At 42.6% G+C, this 22611-nt stretch overlaps 1 protein-coding gene across 2 annotated transcripts in view; it reads right to left on the reverse strand.

Annotated features, from left to right (window-relative positions):
- neto1l (neuropilin (NRP) and tolloid (TLL)-like 1, like) overlaps positions 1-22611 on the reverse strand; it is a 61232-nt gene that overhangs the window by 17073 nt on the left and 21548 nt on the right. For both annotated transcript variants that reach the window (XM_071526067.1, XM_071526066.1), the window contains exons 5-6: positions 6044-6085; positions 5636-5763 (exon numbers count right to left, since the gene is read on the reverse strand). In XM_071526067.1, the coding sequence (XP_071382168.1) occupies positions 5636-5763; positions 6044-6085 (170 nt within the window). The remainder of the gene's footprint in view (positions 1-5635; positions 5764-6043; positions 6086-22611) is intronic.

Below are 22611 nucleotides of genomic sequence, written 5' to 3' on the forward strand. Positions count from 1 at the left end.
CCTCCTCATTGATTCTGCAGAGCCCAATAATGACGCAGAATCCATCACTGACCGGAGAAGAATATGTTCTCCCTGTCGCTAAGAGGTGTCTGTAACAGCGTTCGTTCTGTTCATCACAGTCAGTATGAGTGTCCACATTTTAGCCATTATCTTCGTGAAAAGACATGGAAGGTCTTTGACAGCATAGGCAGGTGCTGTGGAAAAATCCAAATTGTGTAAAATAGACAGATCACAAATGATGACCATGGAAAATACAGACTACATGCATACAGTTATGAGTTAAAATGCACATGTACTGCATTGACTATTCTTTATCTCACTGTAAAAATGACCCTTATACATTTATCTCTATGATACAGTATATTATGTGCCTTCTTTATGGCTAAGAGGCAACTGAGAACATTCCTAACTAATAGCTGTCATCGAATTTTGACAGCTGTCCAAACAGAAAAACCCTTAAGTGATGTTTCTACAAAAATACTGTGGAGTGGTTATCTTGCACAACCTACTCAAAGAGAAATACTGTCATCCCTTTCCTATCATTGAAACATTGATCTTCTCTCTCTGCATCAATGTTTCAAACGCCGCATTAGTTTTTATAGGCTGTCAATGTCAGATGCTCATCACACACACATTTGAAAGGTGTTGTGTGGGCTTACCAGCAACTGCATGTTACTCTGCATGTTACCCTGGATACCAGTGATAACACAGGATGTAGTTAATCATTCATTTGGTTTAGGAGGACGTTTTTATATAGGAAAAACTGAAATTAAAATGACAGGTGTAAAGCAATCACCTTGAGGCATTAAAATAGGCAGAATACTGTCACTTGGTATTTCTGGCAACAACACAGTCATTATTGCTTACTTATACTGTCTTTCCTTCATTCTTCCTATTTTCCCCGTTCCTCCTTTCCTCCTCTTTCTCCCTCTCCCCATCTGCCTTTCTCACCCCCAAATTCCACCCCTATACATTTAGATCTTTGATAAAGCACATTATTAAGTATATCTTTCCCTTATCCTCCTTTCCTGTTTTTCCGCCTCCTCTTCTCGCCCTCTCTTCCCCTCTCCCTCCCTCCCTCCCCTCCTCTTGTGTGTGTTGGAGCGCTCCGGTGCAGTCTAATTAGAGCCTCCGGTATAGGATGCCATTATCTCTCTGCTGTTTCTGGCACACTGGGTACAGTGCAGCACTGTATCAGCATAGGGAACTGGAAGCGCCTGCCCTGCACACAGCACACGCTCGTGCACGCATGCACACACACGTGCGCGTACACACTGATGGGGAGGATGGCACCTTCTGCATCTCCTTGATTGCTTGTGTGTGTATGTGTGTGTATGTGTGTGTGTGTTTGAGAAAGAGAGAGAGAGCCAGAGAGAGGGAGAGAAAGTGAGAGACCAAAGGAGACAAAGAGAGATTAGGGATGAAACTTTTACGTATTTTATGAGTAACTGACTGTGAGCAGTGTGTGGGTGGTGATGGAGGTGAGGTGAGGACTGTGTGTGGCTGAAGATAGATTTGTACTAAAACAGATATTTGGGAGCTTGTCCATCAGTGCCAATGACTGTCAGCTTTTGGGCCATGACTTGTCTTGTAAGACACTCCTGCGGGGCGAAATATGATACTGATTCAGACCAAGTAAAATACATCATGCTGCCAGTCTCACTCACTCACTCTCTCTGTCTCTTTCACACTCTTCGCACATAGACATACACAGCCTTAGCCTCCCCGCACACGAATGCATGCATGCGACACACACACACACACACACACACACACACACACACACACACACACACACACACACACACACACACACACACACACACACACACGCACAAACACACAGTTGACTTATGGCCCTCTTTGGTACTGTAGTACTGTACTGGCAGACTTACCCACTCCACTTAGAGGGATCAATGCTGTCTCATTGAATTGACCATAACATTTAAGAGGGGCCAAAGTCCTTCCTAAAACCTGTTCCTCTGTAACACCTATGGTTCCACATGAGAGGTGATCATAAAGAGATCGGCTCCGGCTGAATGATGCGGTCTTATAGTTGCAGTGGCCTTGGGGTTTTTAATAGTCGAATCCGAAGGACATTTCTGAAGAGAAACAAGGGCATTAGCTGGAGATTTGTGATCCGGAGAATATGTCAGATAAGACCCAAACCAATCGCTGTGGCCATGAATCACAGCTTGCAGAAATATTATCGGCCGGTCATATCATAAGTGTGTGTATGTGTGTGTGTGTGTACACATGTGTGTATGGTACAGTACACAGCCCGCAGCAGTGTATGAAAAACGCTTTAAGAGCTCTTCCTGGATCGGCTCATAAGTATCATAAGCCAAGCAATCCTTTTCATCAGTGATGGCACACGCTTCAGTCACTTCCTTAATGTCTGTGGCTCTGAGAAGATCTCTATGATGGCCACAGAAGGGATGGATAGCATCTTGTAACATTAACAGGCACTGAATTAGTGAAACAAATAGAGACACGGTTAAGCCGACGTTGCAGCTGCCTTATCTCACTCCCAGGAGCACATGGGACAATGCACACATTCAGAGAAACGAACCGCACTAATCAGAACGCATAAGTCAACCCACTATGTTAACTGTATTGATGCTAATTTGTGTAATAGGATATGAACAGTATTATGCTTAGGAGAGGCTTTACTAATTTGTGTGTCTGTGTGCGCGTGTAAAGTAATTCAGACTTTATTAGCTATCTAAATTTTGGATATATTCTCATACCTACTGAGCAATAGACATCATTTCAATGTTGTGTCTATGCTTTAGCTCTCATATAGCCCAGGATCCTTTAAGGAATGTGTAGCCCAGTTTTAGATCAAGCAGTAAATACATTATTACATATTTAAACAATGCATAAACAGCTGTAAATATCAAAACTATGCACCAGGGACGTCTAAGATAATTCTTTATTTTTGTCATTTATCCCAGAAAACTTATTCTAAGACATAGACATTTACTAAACTTTCACTTTAAAACACGATGTAACCTCATTTTAGCCTAGACGTCTTTTAAACAGCTAATTGCTCAGTGGGTATGTTCTTAAAAAGTTTGATATGAATGGAACATGGAGACAAGCTTTTATGAACATCCTAAACCCATCATAACTTAACAGTCTCATTCTTAAATCGTGGTAATGTGGACAATACAAAACAAAATGGATCTCATTTTCAATCTCATTCAGTTTGTTTGTGATACGGGACATTCACTGTCTAAACCACATATGTCATCAATCACCAAGCAAGCCAATCACATCCCAACCTCATCCCAAACTGGACTCTGCCTTGTGTTTGATACCTCTATCATTGTGACTAGTCATAATGTAATAAAATATATCTTAAATTAGCATTTTGACTAGTCATAATGTAATGAGAGATATCTTAAATGCTAATTTACAATATCTCTTACAATATCTCATTACATTATGACTAGTGAAAATGCTACTTTAAAATATTTCAGATATCTGTAATGAGAACTAGGCTACTGGAACTACCACTTCTAGGCCCATAGTGCTGCAGCAGGGGCAGCAGCGGCAGCACCCACACCCTTTCGTCTGGTAATAGCATTAATGCCATTGGAGAAATTCAGGAAAAGTAGCTGGTGAAGCTACTTTTATTAGTTTTTATTTTTGTCTAGTTAATTTTGATAGTTTGGACTGGGTGGCTGGTTTGCGTCTCTTTGTACCAACCACCAGCTCTTCAACGATACCACCATCGCTAACCGCCAGACCGCACCTTTGGAGCGGCTGGCAGGTTGGCTTCAGCGGGACGCGAATGGCGCCTCTGCGTATCGACCACCACCTCTTCAACAAACCACGTTCACTAGCCGCCACACCACCTGGTCCAAACTATCAAAATTAACTAGAAAAAAATTAAAACTAATAGAAGTAACTTCACCAGCTTCAGTGCAGCTGAGACAGGCTCTGATTGGTAGAGCACAGTCGAAGACGAATGGATGTAAAATAAGTCAAAATTTATGTGCAATTGGATGTCACATGCTTCTTAGGTAGGTGTGTGTGTGTGTGAGAGAGAGATATATAGGCCTAAATGTTGTCTAACAGCCTTGAAGCATAAACACGCCGCCAAACCTCCAGCCGGTCCAGCTGTACCGGGATGAAAGCGGCGAACAACTCAGATAAATTGGAGAAATTGTGTGGCTGAGTTCAGAAAATCAGTACAAAATAATACATGTATATGAATAGAGTTAAGCTGTCCAAGTAGTCCATTTTGTCCAACAATGTCTGATAGGAAATAATTGCAATATTTGTGTGAAGAATTCCCTGTAAGTCTCCTTTTTCTTTATGAGCAGTACATTTAGTGAGTATCATCCAGCTAAGATGCAGAGCACTAATTATATACTGGTGGGGCAGGGGGGTCTAGGTACCGAGAGGTGGGGGGGCCCAATAGGACATGTGTGCCCAGGGGCCCTGTGGTTGGTTAATCCGGCCCTGTTTAAGATACATGTCTATTTTACTTTACCATGTTTAAACCTTTTAGAGCCTCAAAATACAAGCTTCATAATACTATCTGCCCTTGTATGAAGTGCGCTGATGGCGACAGTGTTTCAGCAGGGGGTTTACTGCATGTTGGATTGGGCCTGGTATATGTATAGTACATTATAGTCATGCCTTATTTTCTGTTAAATCATAAAATCTGCCCTTTTGCTGCACTGTTGCTCCACCCGCAAGAGAAATTTGGATAATCCTGTGGCACTAATGCAGGATGGGTACCACCGGCAGATATGCGTGTGTGTGAGTGTGTGTGTGTGTGTATGTGTGTGCATGCTCGTCCATGTTTGTATGGGCTGCGCAGGGAACACTGGCAGAGAAAACAAATGCGGGTTGTTGCAGGCCTCAGGGTCAAACTGCATGGCAACACTATTTCATCAGCACTAACACTCACTCTCTCTGTCCAGCCTCTCCTCTCCTCCCCTCCCTCTCTCCCTTTCCCCTTCGATCCCTCTCTTCCTCTTGGCAACCACTCGCTGATTAAAAAAAATGGGCCTGACCCCAAGTAAACCCTTCTGCCTTTCTGTCTGACCCTAGCAGGGGAACAAGCCCCCCCGCAGCCACCAACACACGCACTGGTATTCTGCTGACAGATGCAGACAAAACCCACATACAGTATCGCAGCTGCCTGATGCAACCCTCCCACCCCGAACGTCCCACATGTGTCTCAATGTCTGTAGCTGGGTTTCCTTACAAGTATTTTTTATGCAAATTGTGAAATAAAGAAGGGAGACATGCTGAATGGAAACAGCAAATTTCAATAAAATGTCCTCAATTTCTACAAAAAAAAAAAAAAAGGTTGACACTCGCTTGAGGCTGAAAAGTTTGTTGTTGATAAAGAAATTCCGCAATAAACACTGATGGTGACACATTTACCAAATAAATAATGATGTTGCATTATTTATTCATTCAGCAAGATACCATTTTTCTCGTGGATGTGTTTTCTGACGTAGCTACGTTCTGCGTTCAGTGATCTTCCCTATTCACTTCAACCCGGCTGATGGCAACACATCTCATTTGCATTTTATTTTTTTGCCACATTTAAAATTTGTGCTTAAAATGAGCTTGACAGTTGGATGGAGACGTAGCTGGTGTCACTAACCTTGGAGCGCGGCGGAGCGCGGATGTACCATTTACAGTCGACAGCCTCAGTGGCGCCGGCCTTCCCATCTCTGGTGATCTGATGAGACTCAACGATCCCCTCCGGACCACCCATGTCATACTGACAGGCTGGAACACACACACGCACACGCACACACACGCACACACACACACACACACACACACACACCACACACACACACATCAGACAAGCACTTGAAACACTGGATGTATGAAATGAACTGAGACAAAAACAATGCAATACAACTGTAAGAGTTACAGTATAAAGAGGGTGTGACAAAAAGAGAACTGTAAAGTGAGAGTGAAGAGAGGAGAGAGAGACAAAAGAGAGAGAGAGAGAGAGAGGTAGAGAGAGAGAGAGAGAGAGAGAGAGAGAGAGTATACCTACAGGGCAGAGGTGGGGGTACTCCCAAGTCTGCAAAGTCCGGATCTGAGGAGAGAGAAAAAGAAGAGTGGGGACATTCATTTTTAATGCATGACTACAAAATCAGATCTCCACAGAGGCAAAAACAACGAGGTATTATAACGTATTGAGGAAAACTACAAATTGCTGCCCTCACTCATAATTTATACTGGCGTCCTTAAACGCCCCCCACTCACTCACTTACACACACCTGCAGGAACCAAAAACAGTACTGTTGACATTTTAATTGTCACCCATGTCATCAGACAAAAGTATCTGTAACAAAGCCAGTCACAAGGAATCTACTGAGATTGTTAGGTTTAATCTGCGTTGTGAGTAGTTTTGAGATGATGAGCATTTAAATTCTCATATCCCATGGAGCAAAAGTAATTAAATCTTTAACCCTTTAGTTTGCGCTTTTTAAATATATATTTTCAAAAATCTAACTCCAGCCACATGCAAATACATGTCTGTAGAGCAACAGTGCATTATATGAATAACTAATTTTTGTCCAGAATACCACATGAAACTGTAGAATTCCAAGGTCATGTGTTGAACAAATTAAGAACCACAGTTCACTACACTATCTTCACACTATCTAACATTGTGTGCAATGCACTAATTAGAGCTCCATTTGATCAAAACATTGATTTAACCACATTTATCTGCAATTAAGGCACCCCACAAAAATTTTGAAGATCAAGGTCAAACTTTTATGTAATAGTAGTTCTCTTGGGCTTTCTCCTATCATACTAATCCTTAAAAGTTTGCAGCAGTGGTATCTGACAGCAACTTTGAGCCTTAATTGGGTTAAAGAGGTCTTGCAGAGTGAGTCCAGACTGAAGGGGAGAGCAGAAACATTTTTAGAAGAAAGTGGCTAGAAACACCATGGTTACATTTTGAAACCCAGAAAACCAGTTGAGAACTTATGTTTTCCAGGGTAAATACAATTTAAATTTTAGCATGTTCCCTTACAAAAAAGAACTACAGTCCAGGAACAATATAGGAATATTATAGTGATACCATAGGTGATAAAATACATAAAATACAATAAAGCCACTATAAAGTCACTATTGACTTACAGTACCACTGACACCCTATAGGTCCCATTAGGTATATTATACGGATGAAATTGTGATTTTTGTTAGGGTTGACATACTAAATGTGATTTAAAACACCTTTGAGCTCAGCAAACAAGTTTGTTAAGTCTGATTTTTGTTCTACTTTGGAGTTTCAGAACAAAACAGAACTAAAATGGGACTTAACAGGGATAAATGGAAGAGCAAAAACATTAAAAATGTCCTTTAAGAAAGGTCTCAGAAAGGTTTAGCAGACCGTCGAGAACTATAAATCTAATCTCCAACCAAACTTTTATACAGTCAGGATAAAAACAAACTTTTACCCAGCAGCCAAAGCATTGTGCTCTTGCTCAATATACATAGTATAAGTTGCTACTGTGCCATTGTGTCACCATTAACATGGTCATTTAGTCATGCGTGCTAGTCCTGTATTTTGGAGATATGACATTTGAGGTTATGTTGTGTCACGCTGGCCAAAGTACTATGCTCATTATAAGTTAACAGAAGCTTCTGGTTAACTTGTGAAAGTCAGCTTGAAGCTAAAGGTTTTAAGTTGTTTTCAGTATAATGTTACAATAAATTACATCAACAAGCCCAGCGTCACTGCAGTGTATTACCTGCTCTTGCTAGGGAAACATCACAGTTTCTCCATCCCCCAAGATTCAATATTACTCCTCAATTGACTTCACAGAAGACAGAAATTGACTCTTGAGCAATCCCCACCTTTCTTTCCATTTGAGTTCAGTGCGTGCTGTGCTGTGTGTGCATGCACGTTTGTGTGCATGTGGGTTTTTTTTCAGGCTGTTACCCACCTCACACGATCAGAACCTCAGATACTCTAAGAAAAATATTCCACCTTCTAAAGATTAAATAACTTTCAAGTTAATAGGAATTTTAATGGCCGTTTACTTCTACAAAGACAAAGGAAATAGGTTTCACTACTACGGTGAACCTTCCTGTCATTCATGTGAAATTTATTCCAAATAATCCTTTCTCAGTTTCAAATTAATTTGGAAGGGACCCATGCCTTATACTGGGGGTGTATAAAAACAGCGGCAAATGAAAAATATATACAAAAAAACAAACATGTGAACTAAAATAAAGTCACAGAGGTTTTAAGAATCTGAGCCATTTCTGAGGCAACCTGCTATGATGGCACTACAAGCTGCCTTGTCACCATGCCATGATATATTGTCTTTGAAATCAAAAAAAGACTGAATTGCATTAGATACACTGATGCTGTTTCCATTTTATTCTCGCCTGGTGACAGAGCAGTTGTGCTTTCAAAGATATGCCGTTAGCTGTGAGCTCCAGGCTGCATTCATTTGAGGACTGAGCCTGCGGAAATAGGAAACGCAAAAAAGGCTTCACATTAAATCTGATTGTTCCTTGCCAAATCGAGACAGGGCTACCACTGACTGAGCTCTGTGCAGAAAACGAGGGCTGATTGCACAGCGTGAACACCCTTCTTAAATGTCACTATTTTTTGTGTGTATGTATGTCCTAATTTCCCTGTCTAGACATGAGTCAGAGTGTGAGCTGGACATAAGGAACAGGTCCTAGACCTGGCAACACTAAGTGGCCAGTGACAGAGCACTAGAGAAAAAACGTGAATGTGATGGTGGTGTGTGTGTGTGTGTGTGTGTGTGTGGTTGGGGGGGAATTCAATGTGTGTGATGATGACACTAGCTGGAGAAGACCCATGATCAAAGGAGAGATCCTTGGCCTGATTTGAGCTGTGTTCCAGGGGAGACTCAGATGAGGTGATCCTCCTCTTATGGTGAAAAGAGGGAAAGCCCAGTGGATATCAATGACAATTCTAGGCAAAGCCGCAGAAAACACTCTCTCTTTTGCACTTTCAATACCAATTGGGACACACTACGGCATTCAGGTGAACACAAAAGCAGTTAGGAGAGGTGCTTAGACTCTACTCCAGAGCTTTTCCCAAGGCTTTCACTACATTTCCCTCCTGATTAATTGTTGCCTTCAGCTAAGGCTCGAATCATCCAATCTTTAAAAAAGCTGAACGGGGAATACCATGCAGTTTAAAAATAAAAGTGGCTTCTCTGACCTTGGACAGTTAAGTGTTTGTGAACATGAACAGCTCTTTCCATCTTTTAGGAACAGCATTGCTTTGTTTGCACAGAGCCAATAAATCCAGCCTCATGGCCAACCATAGACAGCTCGCCATCAGTGATAGTGGACAGAGGAATAGTTTATAGAGAATAAGACACACATTTCCCCCCATTCCTCCTCCATTATTTTGCACAGAACTGAGTCAAATCCTCAGTTTTTAGTTTTGTGTGAGCTTACAAAGCTTCCTCCGTCTTTATCCATGTCCAGTTGCCTTGCATGGGATGTTGTTGTTGTGTGTGTAGAGGGGACAGACAGGTAGGCAGGCAGGGAAGCAGAGAGGCATGAGGGATGACAAAATCAAAGTGGAAGACAGTTAATGAAACAGCGACCTTCAGGTCAGCTGTGCTAGTTGCGGCTGAGATTTATTATTGGGCTTTGGCATTACTTAACCTATGGCGATCACACGGCCAAGCAACCACCCGGGAGTACACGCATGTACACACACACACACACACACACACACACACACACGTACATGCACACACTTTTGTAAATAACTATCCTTACCATGGTAATAAAGGTCCCACTCAGAGGCTCCTATGCCTATAAATGCCTCTCCTGCGACCCTTGACCTTTTAAGACTCCAGCTCCTGAATTTCAATCAGGTGCGCTCCATCCTTACAGTAATCAATCACATCCTCTCTCTCTCTGCCCTCCTTGATTAATTGATTGCTACATCAATTGAATAGATTGATAAAATGATTGATGAACTGTTTTTTTATACTATTTCTTTTGGACTTTTAAATACACACTTGGCCCTATCATTTATAAGGCAGTTGCCTCTTGTGTAAACTCAGTTCAGTCACACTATAATGTCTGATGACAGAGTGCATGACCAACCTCAAACACATCACTCTGTATGTTGCTACAATGGGAGGCAAGAAGAAGAAATGACCTTGAGCAAACAAATAGGACTTTCATCTCAATGTACGCCCTTGGAATGATCTACTGTAGAATATCTGTGTTCGGTTCTGACATTGTATGAACGCTGCAGCTTCTCTATGGTGCCCGCTCTCTCCACTGCATTGTATAAATGCCTTTGCCTGAGTGAGCTGAATTCAGAGCACATCCACACGTGGCCACAGCCCCTCCTCTCTTTGTAAAGCTAGACTAAGAGCGTAATCTTCTGGGGCTTACTGTATTTACCCTTTGCAACACAGAAAATGCTCACTTTAAAGCGCGGGCCACAGACATTATGTTGCCCCGCAGCTCTGCTAACCGTTCACACACACACCACCACCTGTGTGTAATGAGGACAACAACACACATTCACACCTATGTAGGCTTATATATGAACAAACTTGCACTGGGAATCACTGGCAAGAATAGTCAGGCAGACAGAAAGGCTGACAGAGACACAAAGAAATATACAGGAGATATGTGCAAATCCCCACGCAAGCAATCATGAGCAGCTTGCAACTCAAACTGTTCATCATATTGCTTCAAAAACATGTTTATAATCCAAGGAATGCAGCGATAATACAGTTTGGCAGCCACAAAAACGATCATAGAAAATTTGTTTTAGGGGAAATCCAGAAATAAATGAGTGGGCCCTGGTTAGCCCTGGTTGGCTGTGTGGGAAATGTCCTTTATTGAGATATACACACACACACACACACACACACACACACGCATACACACAAATGGAGCAGAACATTTCAGAACTGTCAGGAGATGTAAATTTCGAATAAGTGTACATTCCCAAAGGCGTTGTATTACTCTTCGTAATACAGGCACAACACTATGTTTTATTAATGAGACACAATATGTCTCATTTAAAATAGTGCATTAGGCTGCATTGCTACATATCCCTTTAGTATTAACTGTTGGGCCAAATGAATGTAACACAGCATAAGAATGAGGCTGTGTGGTTATCAATATGTGCATATGTACATAGGCACACACACACACACACACACACACACACACAAACAGCCCACACACAAAGACTCAATTTCCCAGCAGCCTCATTTCCTCTCAGCTGCTCAGCGGTGACATTTAAATAAGCATCTGATTAATAATCTCCCCGAGATGCTAAAGTGGTTGATCAAGCTAATGAATGACTGCCATTAATCACACCAGCCACAGCTGTGGAAGCAGAGAGAGAGAGAGAGAGAGAGAGAGAGAGAGATAGAGAGAGAGAGAGAGATTTTCCCCAGTTTGATGACTTCCAACCCTTTCAATCAGAACTAAAGAACAATTTTGATAGAGGTGATTGTCCCTGTCATACTCCCACAGTTTCCAAGGACTGCATTGAGTCCTGAATCGACTCTGCGGTCTTCAATCTACCGGTGCACCCAGAATTCGACTCCCAGCAGCACAAACATGTATGTTACATATTGAGATCTTCAAAAACACTGCTACTGATGCCTGAACAAACAAAAGGCTATTGTGAAATCCCTTTAGATTGAACAGTACCGTAGAGAGCTATACGGCTAATACCCACCCGACAGGGCTTTGTTGACCCCGCGGATGACAGTCCAACTGCAGAACAGCGTCCGCGAATTAGAGGCCACAGGATCTGTCAGGGAGTGATAGGATTCACCACACCCTGGGTGTCATGGCCAGTGAGCTGGGTCTGTGCCCCAAACAGCGATTAGCAGTGATGTGTACCCCCATGCTATGCCGCAAACAACACCGGCTACAACACTCACACACCCACAGAATCAGCCTCTTTCCTATGGTGCACAAGATGACAAAAAAAACCCTGATTTTCTTTCTTGTACTTGTATTTATCCAGGGAAGCTTAACTCCCCCTGCTTCACATTCATACAGGCAGGCTGGCACTGACCAAGCCCTCAACCGGGAATTATCACAAGAACCATCAAAACCAGTGCACTGAATGTAAAATGTGGGCTGCGGAGTCCTAATGGTTAGAGAGCTCAGTGGGGAAAAGTAAATGAGTCATGCTCTCCCCTCTCTCAGCTCTCTGTGGTTGAGGTGCCCTTGAGCAAGGCACTTAACCCCAAATTGCTCCAGTGGAGAGAGAGAGCTGCCAACAATATCAGCTCAACAAAATGAGATCATCTGTCAGAGCTTGGAGGACACTGTCAGAGGTATAAGCATATAGATTACAAGCACTGTGTGATCTCTGGCCTTGTGCAAAACAATGATTCATGTGATACGTTATTGATCTCCATAGGGAATCGGCTACAGAGCAGCAGCCCTTGGAGCTGGTGGGGATTCAGTGTCTTGCTCAAGGACACTTCAGCGGGGCGAACACCTGCACCCAGGGCATGAACCAGGATCATCTGGTTGAAGGGCGGTCTCTCTAACCACTGAGCCGCCATAACGTTTAGCAGGATACTAAAACACTTATTTTTCGAATCAGCTTTGATTTCATTGGCTGAGATGTAATACTTGTCTCTCAGTTGAAATTGTCAGTGAAGGAGAGAACCACTCTTACAGTAAACTGGACCTTTTGATTGTTCATTGAGATTGGTAAATCCATCTGTCCATCCATCCATCTCTCTGTCCCCACATCCCTCCATATTTCGATCTACTATAGCTTCAGTTGGTGAAGCTAACACGTCTACAGTTAGGGCTTTGATTCCTACTGCAGCCACCCATGCACTCATGGTCTATAAGCCACATCGGGTAAAAGTGTCCATCAAATGGCATAAGACCATAAGACGGGTTATTTTTGCTCTGAGAAAGACAGCGGATACCGGGAATTGGGTCGTTGGAATGGGCTCTCACTTCATTCTGCACCTTTATTCACAGTGGATGGATTTGAGAAATCTGTTTATGAGTGTGTCTGTGTGTCTCGGCGTCTCTCCGTGTGTATGTGTGTGTGTTTCTCCGTCTCTTCCATTGATCAAGCTCTTAACTGCCCTCCTCCTCCTCTCCTCCTGTCCTCTCAGATTGCCCCAGGGAACCACTGACAGGGACAGGAGCCTGATCGTGAAACAACAGTACTCAGCTCCACCACTTCGCTAACCACGTCCTCCACCTTATGCGTGTGCGTGTGTGCGCGTGTGCGCGCGCGTGTGCGCGCGCGTGTGCGCGTGTGTGTGTCACTTGCATGCATGTTAGCGTGCATGTACGTATGTGTGATCACAAACATGCAAGTTTGTGTGCGTGTTTGTGTGTGTGCTCTGTGTATGTCTTTTGTGTTGTGTGTCTGCGCATTGCAGTGTGTGTGTGTGTGGGTGTGTGTGGGTGTATGTGTGTGTATGTGTGTGTGTGATGCGCTGATGGCTCAGGCGGGAACCCATTCCTGATGGAGCAGTTAGTTGTCCCTAGGCATCACAGGTGTTTCTATCTAAGCGACGCCCCACTGACAGACACATTCCATCCAGGTTCCATTTGGGCAACCATGCAATAAATCAACACAACATCGCCACTCTGCCACTCATTACTGCACAGAGAGAGAGAGAGAGAGAGAGAGAGAGAGAGAGAGAGAGAGAGAGAAAGAGAGAGAGGAGAGATCTGTTGATCTGCAAACAATGCCCCCCAAGAAAGGTAATTTGAGAGTCTGATTGCATTCTTGAGATAGTGTTTCATTTCACTGTCACGGAATTATGAGAGATACCAGACTCCTGTTTCAATTTTCACTGCTGCTCTGCATCTGTTCCAGCGGCCCCAGGGGGGAATCAATGGCTCGCAGACATTTGTATGCCAACAATAGGGTACAATTTGACCCTGTGGGGTTATAAACTGCAGCCAAACACACTTTAGCTAGTAGCCAATACAAACACAAGTGAATTTAAGGGAGAAACGCAGAATATTTTTTGGCCACATTAGTGGCAGTAACAGTTATGGTAACTTTTTAGATAAGGAATAATGTGATTTCAAGGTGAAATAAAGTGCAATATTAGACCTCAAATAAACACTGAACCACTAAGCAGTGGAAAAAGAAAGGAAAGTGAAGGAAAAGTGTGAGAGTGTATGTGAAAGAGAGCGTTTAAGAGTGGTGTGGTTGTGGAATCTGTGTATTTGTCTGAGAGAGAGAGATGGAGAGATTGAGGGAGACAGAAAGAGATTAAGATGGAGAGATTAAGGGGCAGAGAGAAAGAGACAGAGAGACAGAGAGAGAGCGAGAGAGAGACAGAGAGAGCGAGAGAGAGAGAGAGAGAGCGAGAGAGAGAGAGAGAGAGCGAGAGAGAGAGAGACAGACAGACAGACAGACAGACAGACAGACAGAAACAGAGAGAAACTTTGGCCTGCGATTACCGGCTCACCGGTTTCTTACACTTCTCCATCACCAAAGTGATTGACAAATTGTTGAAAAGAACAGTAATAGGATTTACAGCTGCATTAAGAATATTACACCACCAGTGCAGCTCTGTAGCCTGACAAGACGCCAGGCGGCTCTGAAGGGAGCTGCTCATTAGACCAGAGGCAGCCACAGCAATAAAACCCACAGTTCTGGTAACAATCAGAACTGCCAGTCGTGCTAGTCGCATTTACAACATTCATGTCCCCTTTGAGAACATAATCCCAACGACACATGGGCAGCAGCTACTTCTAATATCCGTCTCTAGAAACAGGGCTGGCCATATGGAACCCTGTTTACTGGTACACTGTGACAGTTTTAAGGGAGGGGGGGCATTTACAGTGTGACACATCTCATTTGGGAAGTAATCTAAGAGAGTAAACACTTTGCACATGGAGCTTTTGAGAACACAGTAAATGTTACTCAGTTGTAGAATTGTGAATTTGCCATTTTTGTATAATAAAGAATGGGATAATTTGATTAGAGGCCCGGGAGAGTGGCTGTTTAAGCTGTTTAAAGCCACTTTTACGACTACATTATTGTAAGATTTTTTCACCGGTGATAAGATGACAAGGGAAACAAAAATATGCATGAACATTAAAATAATGAGCAAAACTCAAATTTGAATAAATTCCAGAGTGTTGTAAATGAATGAAGTCCTGCAGCAGCAACACATCCTCATTGATTTTTTCAACTAGAACATCACCCCCCACCCCACCCCACCCAACCTATTACTGCATAGATGCTAAGCTGTTTCCTCAGCAACACCTCTGACAGCTCACAAGTATAATGACACTACAACGCTTTCAGTGCAGATGTCAGCAAATCATTGCTTTCTGCCATCACCATGGAGATGTGGCTCCTTTTCACACCACAGTATCGGCATGTCTCATGGCCCCTGTGGCCACACAGATAGGTTAACTAGAGCAGGTGTGCTTGCCACGGGACGTGATGAAGTCAAGCTGCAGAGCCCAGTGGCTTCGATCTCCTCACTTCTTCACTTTGACCCCTGCCTCTTGGAATACACCGGGTGTTAAATTGGTTGAATCAGAAAGTAAATATTCAGTGGTGGTCTACCTGTGTGTTAGGTCTGACTGAGGATAATCCACGCAGGGCCGGTGTCTCTTCAACCAGTGTTGCAAACAGCAGCTTTAAGAGGCCATTATTGACCGTCTTGTTGATTCATTCCAGTGTGACCACTTGATCAGATTGAAGTGGATTCATGTCTTCAAAACACATAATCATTAGCACATAAGAGTAATCTACTCATTGTTCCAGGAGTATACCATCCGTCTCTTATCTCTGTCTCTCTCTCTCTCTCTGTCTTGCTCTGTCTCTCTCTCTTTCTACCTCGCTGGCTCTCTCTACGCAGTCTCTTTCCAAAACACTTTAGCCTGCTAAATTTAGCCAGCCAATCCTGATTGTGCATTAGGGCCGTAACAGGCAGAAAATATTTACCCTAGTCAGCAAATTATTCTTGGAGAGACTACGCAACAGAGTGACTGGCAATGAGCAGTCAAATCTGACTTCACTCCCACCGGAAAGTTCATTTTACTGCAGGTTATTTAATGAAAAGAAAATTCACTGTGGATAAATGAAAGAGTCTGTCAATTCTTCCAAACTGTCACATCAAGTATGAAAACGGCAGGTATGGAATTGCCAAGTCCTATCAGGTAAGCAATCACCCAGAGTGGTTAAACATAATGATAGCATATGCAGGCTGAGTGCTTTCCTTGCACTGTAACATATTCTCAAGCCATAGGCCCATAATTGTATGCCATTACACTAAAATGAGTAAGTGCAATCAACGGCAGAGAGTAATGCTGGCGGGTAAGAGGGTACTGTAGTGTGATACACACAGAAATCAAATTGCTATCTGCCTCTAAAACACGATTACACGAAAAACAGGCATTTACACTTGCTACTTCAGGTTTTCCTTTTCAAAACAACTCCCAACAGAGCAGGGTAGCAGGTAATGGAGGGTGACCACTGTGCTGGACTTCATTTTGCCAGCTATTGGGAACAATGAAACAGCTGAAACGCCTGAACAGCAATTTATATAGGACTAGCTTTACAAATCCACATTTTAAAAATTTTCTTTAATCTGTTCCCCCTCCAATCTTTGTATTTTATTCCTTTATTTGGGTGATATGAGTTGTGGCAGGGAAAAATATTTGACAACAGGATGGGTCAGATAAGCCTGTGTGCTTGCTTGCCTAATCTCATTTCAACTGTTACCCTGCTTGAAAGGCAGGGTAACAGACTGAGGGCAGCTGCAAAAACAGCAATGCTCAAATAGCTTCAGCCTGCAGCCAGCAGATCAGATCAAACATTCACCCGGAGTATTTGGGATAAATATGTGCTGAATGTCCATTGAGAGTCCATTCACTTAACACCTTGCACCAAGTAGGCAATGTTTCCTGACAGAAACTATAAAGTGGATTCCTATAAGTAGCCACTGTAGAAATCCAGCATTTTGCTTGCTCGCTGAGCTGTAGCTCGTCCCCCAAGAGGAACAGTATGGAAAATCCTGCAGTGTTTCTGAGGGATAAATGCGGAGTGGGAGGTCTTCTACAGTGGCTACTCCTGAGTCACACCGGACCAGAGCAGACCAGAATGTTTGAATGTCATTCCCGAGGATAAAATGTCAATTAATGTATCATACTGATCCAAGTCAAAAAGCTCAGCAGCTCTGTATTTCTACAGGCAGAGCTACTCTGCTTTCATCTACCTAGACTGCCATCTCACTTATTGATGGGACTGGCAGCTGACATCAATAACCCAGTATTCAGACCTCAGCAGGGCTCCAAGGCCAGTGCACACACACACAAACACACACGCACATACACACGCGCACACCTTGAGTAATTAGACGATGACATACCTCAGGGTCATTACATGTAAATTATATTTGACAGATGGAAAGGTCAAAGTATGCAAGACCTGAATGTCTATCTGATTGGCTTTAGGTTTGTAAGCTACAGCAAAGAGACACATACCTGCTGCATGTGCGTATGTATTTTTACCATTAGACAATAAGTTGCACTGGTGACTAATTAGATCTCATCTACAGTAAAATAAAGGGTAATCTGTTCATTATATCCACAACCTTACAGTCGAGAACACTTGTGAGATTTCCTCACTATACTTAAATATCATCTTAAACCTCCTACCTACCCATGCACACATAAGTAGACACAGATAAATACACTCCCACCCCACTCATTCAATGACACTTTATTAAGTCCCTGTTGGCACGGCAGCAGATATTGGCATGCACATTTAGCTCCTGATAAACTCCAAACTGACCTTACACTGCCCTCCACCACCCCTCTGTTCATCTTTCCTCCTCATCCTCCACTCTCACCATCACGATGTTGGGGCAGATATGTTTAAGCGCCATACAACAAATTTCATTACACCCTCGCCCTGGCACATGACTGATCGCTGTCAGCGCCAACGGATTTCATTAGGAGTGGGGTGAGAGATAGATGGTTATGGGGTAGCGGTCGATCATGGGAGAATGATGTTGGAGTGAGAGTGGATGTGAGAGTTCATGCGGGACACTATATTGGTCTGTACAGTACGTGCGCACGTGTGTGCATGTACGACCATGTAGGCTGTGTGATGCCATGCCATGCGCGTGCATACATTTGTGCATACATCCGATCATGTGGCTTTGTAGATTCATCATTTGTGCATACACGCTTGGCTTTGAGTGTGCAGATGTTCCACTTTGTCATACTGCATGCTGCATTGCCTTTATGGCTGCCCCGACATGCTTCAATATGGACACATCTGGAGTGACGGCCTCATCATTTCAGCAAGTAAAGGCCACTGAGACCTCTTCTAATAAGACTGGACTGCTGCCAAAGTACGCAATGTAACAACCCATGGACAATCACACCCATCCCAGATCAGTCTCCACATACTGCCAATGCAGTTCCCACTGATACAAGGCACATATCTAAACCCATTTTCAATAAAGGTTGCAACAGTAATCCATGTGAAGTTTCATTCCATTTCGCACATTGTCAGTCTTGTGCAGAAACCTCATATCTATTAAGGGCAGAAGGATGGTGTGATGAGCAGGGAGTCGGTTTTTCAACTAGAATAGAGAGGTTTAAGCCCCTGTGTCAGCAAGAATCCATCCTACTGAAGTGATATTGACCAAGATGCAGTATCTCTAGCTCTAGCAGCTGACCCTGCACTCTGACCTCCCTGTGGAGGGGGAAAGGAAAAGAGAATAAATAAATAAATACAAATACACCTTAAAAAAGTAATCTTCAATGAAATGGAGAAAAGCTGATTGATTTTCCCATTCACCGCCATGGACTTCTGATGTTGGTTTATTCCCTGGATGTAAAAGGTTCTTTATCTTGGAAACAATGTTAGATATAATGGGTGGTGCTGGTCTAAAGGTTAGAGAAGCCGGCTTGTGATCAGAGGGCCGCTGGTTCAAATCTGGGAGGAGAAAGTGAATGGATAACACTTCCACTATCTCAACAACTACTTTGCATGGCACCTAACCTTAAACTGCACCAGTGGAGCTGAGTGGCTCCCAGGTGGGAATGTTTGTAACTGTATGAATGTGAAGAAGGGCATTATTGAAAAACCAGAAACTTCCCTAGATAAATAGAGGTTAAAAAGGGTAAATCGTGAAATAACGTTTCTGCAGGACACTGATAATAGTATTTGGAGCAATATCTAATTTACTGTAATCCTGACTGTGACTTTAAGAAGCCAAGTAACCAGTGCCATTGTGCATTGTCCCCTTGTACTGATATCCTTAGTAGAGGCAGGAGCAGAACAGTCAAGCTGAATCTATAATCAGTCAGTACCAATGGGCTCAGTGTGAGACTGCCCTTGAGGGCTAATCTATATGTGTCCCCAGTGCTTAGGATATCCATGAAATGTAGCCATGCCAAGCCTGGACACTCGGAGGATTCAAGGGCTTGAGAGTAAGGGGAAAGGTCTAACGACTGAATTGGAACTGAGCCTCTTTTGGACCGTATTCATATCCTGTTTCTTTTTTCATCTTCCTCTTCTTCTGGCTCTATCTCTCTTTTTTCAATCACACTACACACTAAACCCCGCAGCACCACATTGAAATATCCGTTTCTTTTGTATCTTTTATGGACAAATGGAGAGAAACTGTGTTCCAGTGCCTCTCTGATTACACATGGATACAGTTATCTTTTTGTGCAGATATATGAAGAATGCAGAATTTTTACTATGAGATAATGTGAAGGCAGTTCATACTAGGACAATACACAATCCATACATTCTTATGTAAAAATACATGTCCTTAAGTTGGATTTTTGTTTTGAATTTCTTTAAAACCATTATCAACTACAGACAACATGAGTAAAACGTTCCTTCATCATCCAAAACATCACAGCAGTGGTTTGTTGATTTTAATCTGTAAAACAACAATAAAAAAAAATGTATCCTTGCCAAATCCTCTCTCTGGGCTCTGCATACTTTTAGAGTTTATGGGTTTGCCCTCTATCAGTTCCTACAGTACAGTTTTAATGTTATCATCCTGCTAAAAGACTTTAACAATGTTCTTTAGGGAGCTGCTGGCACACCAAATATATCCGGAAACTTTATAGTTCACTTGTCAAGGTGATACTGTTGACAAAGCGCCTACGTTTTTTAACAAATTATGATGCAAGGAGCCATACTCCTGAACTCTGAAAGGAGATGGAGTAATACCTCATACATCTGTGTCTTATTTGTATTGAAATCAGCCCCTATCCTGCTTGTCTATACATATGCATGCATGTGTGTGTGTGTGTGTGTGTGTGTGTGTGTGTGAGAGAGAGAGAGAGAGAGAGAGAGAGAGAGAGAGAGAAAGAGAGAGAGAGAGGGAGCATTCATGTGTGTGTGTGAGTGAGAGAAAAAGAGAGAGAGAGTGTGCAGCTGTCAAAGTGACAGCCTTTCTTTCTCCTGTCCTGTCAACTTCTCCTCGCTTTTACTCTCTATCCCATGGTGCAGAACAGAGAAGGGTTAGAGAAGCCTCTCTCTCTTTCCCTCCCTCTCGTTCTCCATCTTTCTGCCTTTGCCCATCATTCTTGAGTTGGAAATGTCAAACAGACAGTCATTGCAACATCGCATGGCACACTGTCAACACTTCCACCCGTCAAGTAGAGTGTCCGACAAAAGTGTTCAATTTTAAACAGGATGCTATTTAACATCCCAGAGCCACATGTGTGAGTTCATGTGTGTGACATGTAAACAGCTACAGTACAGCAGCACAGGCCTCTGGGTCTTTGGTGTCTGTGTGTTGCTGTCATTGTGAGGCTCTAAGGTCACTGGACTTATTGGACTGTGTGTCAACCCAGCCACACAGACACCACCTAGAGATTTATTTTGTTTTTTACATTTCACACACATGCCTACAATCACATGGCATTGGGGACTACTGTGTCAGACTCTATTTAATAGGAAAAGATGTCAGTGTGCCATACAAGGTTGCAATGGTCGTCCTTCAATGGTTTAGTCATATGTGTATGCATGCAATCACATATCAATAGTTACAATATGTGCATTTGACTGCATTAATATATTTACTTGAATTATGCTTTTCATAACCTACAGAGATTTGAAGATAGAAAAGTTTTGCTTCATTTGGAAAATGAGTTATTAAGACATAATGACAATGCAGATCTCCAACACCATTCAATTGGTGCAGTTCCACTTGATCTGGAAATGTACTTAGTAGCTCTATGTAGAGGTAACAAGAAAGCATATTAAGAGGATACATTTTAGCAACTTGTTTATGAAATTCGAGCATACATTTTATACATTGTGCACACAACAGCATGTTGTGCACACAAGCTAATGCTGTGGGTTTTCCTTTGTAATACACACTTCATTCATTGTAAATAAAGAGGGAAAATACACAGCTCTCGCAGGTGCAATCTCACAACATCATTAAACTAAAATGTGTCTCTTGATGATGCCATCACAGTAGAGGAACCACACACACACACACACACACACTGTCACACACAGGGACACACATTGCTTGTATGTACACACACATTCACATATGCACCCACTACCTTCTCATGCAAATCATTATTCTCACAGTATGTGCACATGTCTGTGTGTGTATGTCCATGTGTTAGTATGCGTATGAGCAGCTCTTCCCTTCCTCATTACATACACACACTCATTACGGTCCATCCAGTGTTGACTGATAATTGCTCATTCTATGGCGACTTCATCCGCTGAGTGTACTGAAGTTAATGTGTGTGCATTGAAATCGACGTTGAGATGACATCAAAGCCGCGTTCTTGCCAGCAGCAGAATTAATCATCAGCAATGGTTTCAAAAGATGTCACGGCTTACTTTCAATGGCCTGCACAGGCAGAGGGGGAAAGTAACTGATTACAGCTACTCAACTGTAGGAGTAGATTTGTCCTTTCTGTTTTTCTCAGCACATTTAAAAGCCTGTACTTTCACTTCTTCAAGCCATTTCTAAAGTATTTACACTTTTTAGTTGAGTGACTTTTATTTTTAGACATGCAATAAGAGTAGCGAGCACAATGAGATGTGGCACTTGCAGTAAAAGTGGACGTTTCCTCACATAATTCACACTAATGCTTTTTAGATTTGAGCTTAAAAGGGGCCATTCACAAACCTTGGGCAGATAATGACTCATGAATATATTTTCAAGTACCATGCCAAAACAGGAAATCTGTTAATTTTCAGGGCTGCACTTGAATTGAATAAAATTCTTCAGTCATGTCAGAAGTACCTATTCCAGGCAGTAGGTATAACAGTGTATTAAGGACATTGTTTAAGCATAAGGGCTTAGTATATGAGTGGATGTATTACTCCATGCCTCTCACATCAATATACAATAAGCTCTATAAGTTTATAGAGAATAACACACTTTTGGATTTTGGGTACAAACTCCAATTTGGATGTGAAATGACATCATGACTACAGTTTAACAGGTAAAATGTCGGCTTCAGTTTTACTTATTGTATTTTCAGCAGTGTTTTTGTTCATGGCCCCCCATTCACACTGCCAAAGGTATTTGGAGAGATTAAGTCGATGCTCAATACAGCTGGACCAGTCAAAATTGCTCAGCAGAATATCTCAAC

Source organism: Centroberyx affinis, unplaced genomic scaffold, assembly GCF_046629955.1.
Source record: "Centroberyx affinis isolate AG114_WGS23_722 - 3 ecotype Tasmania unplaced genomic scaffold, CSIRO-AGI_Caff_v1 ptg001383l_1, whole genome shotgun sequence".
NCBI lineage: Eukaryota > Metazoa > Chordata > Actinopteri > Beryciformes > Berycidae > Centroberyx > Centroberyx affinis.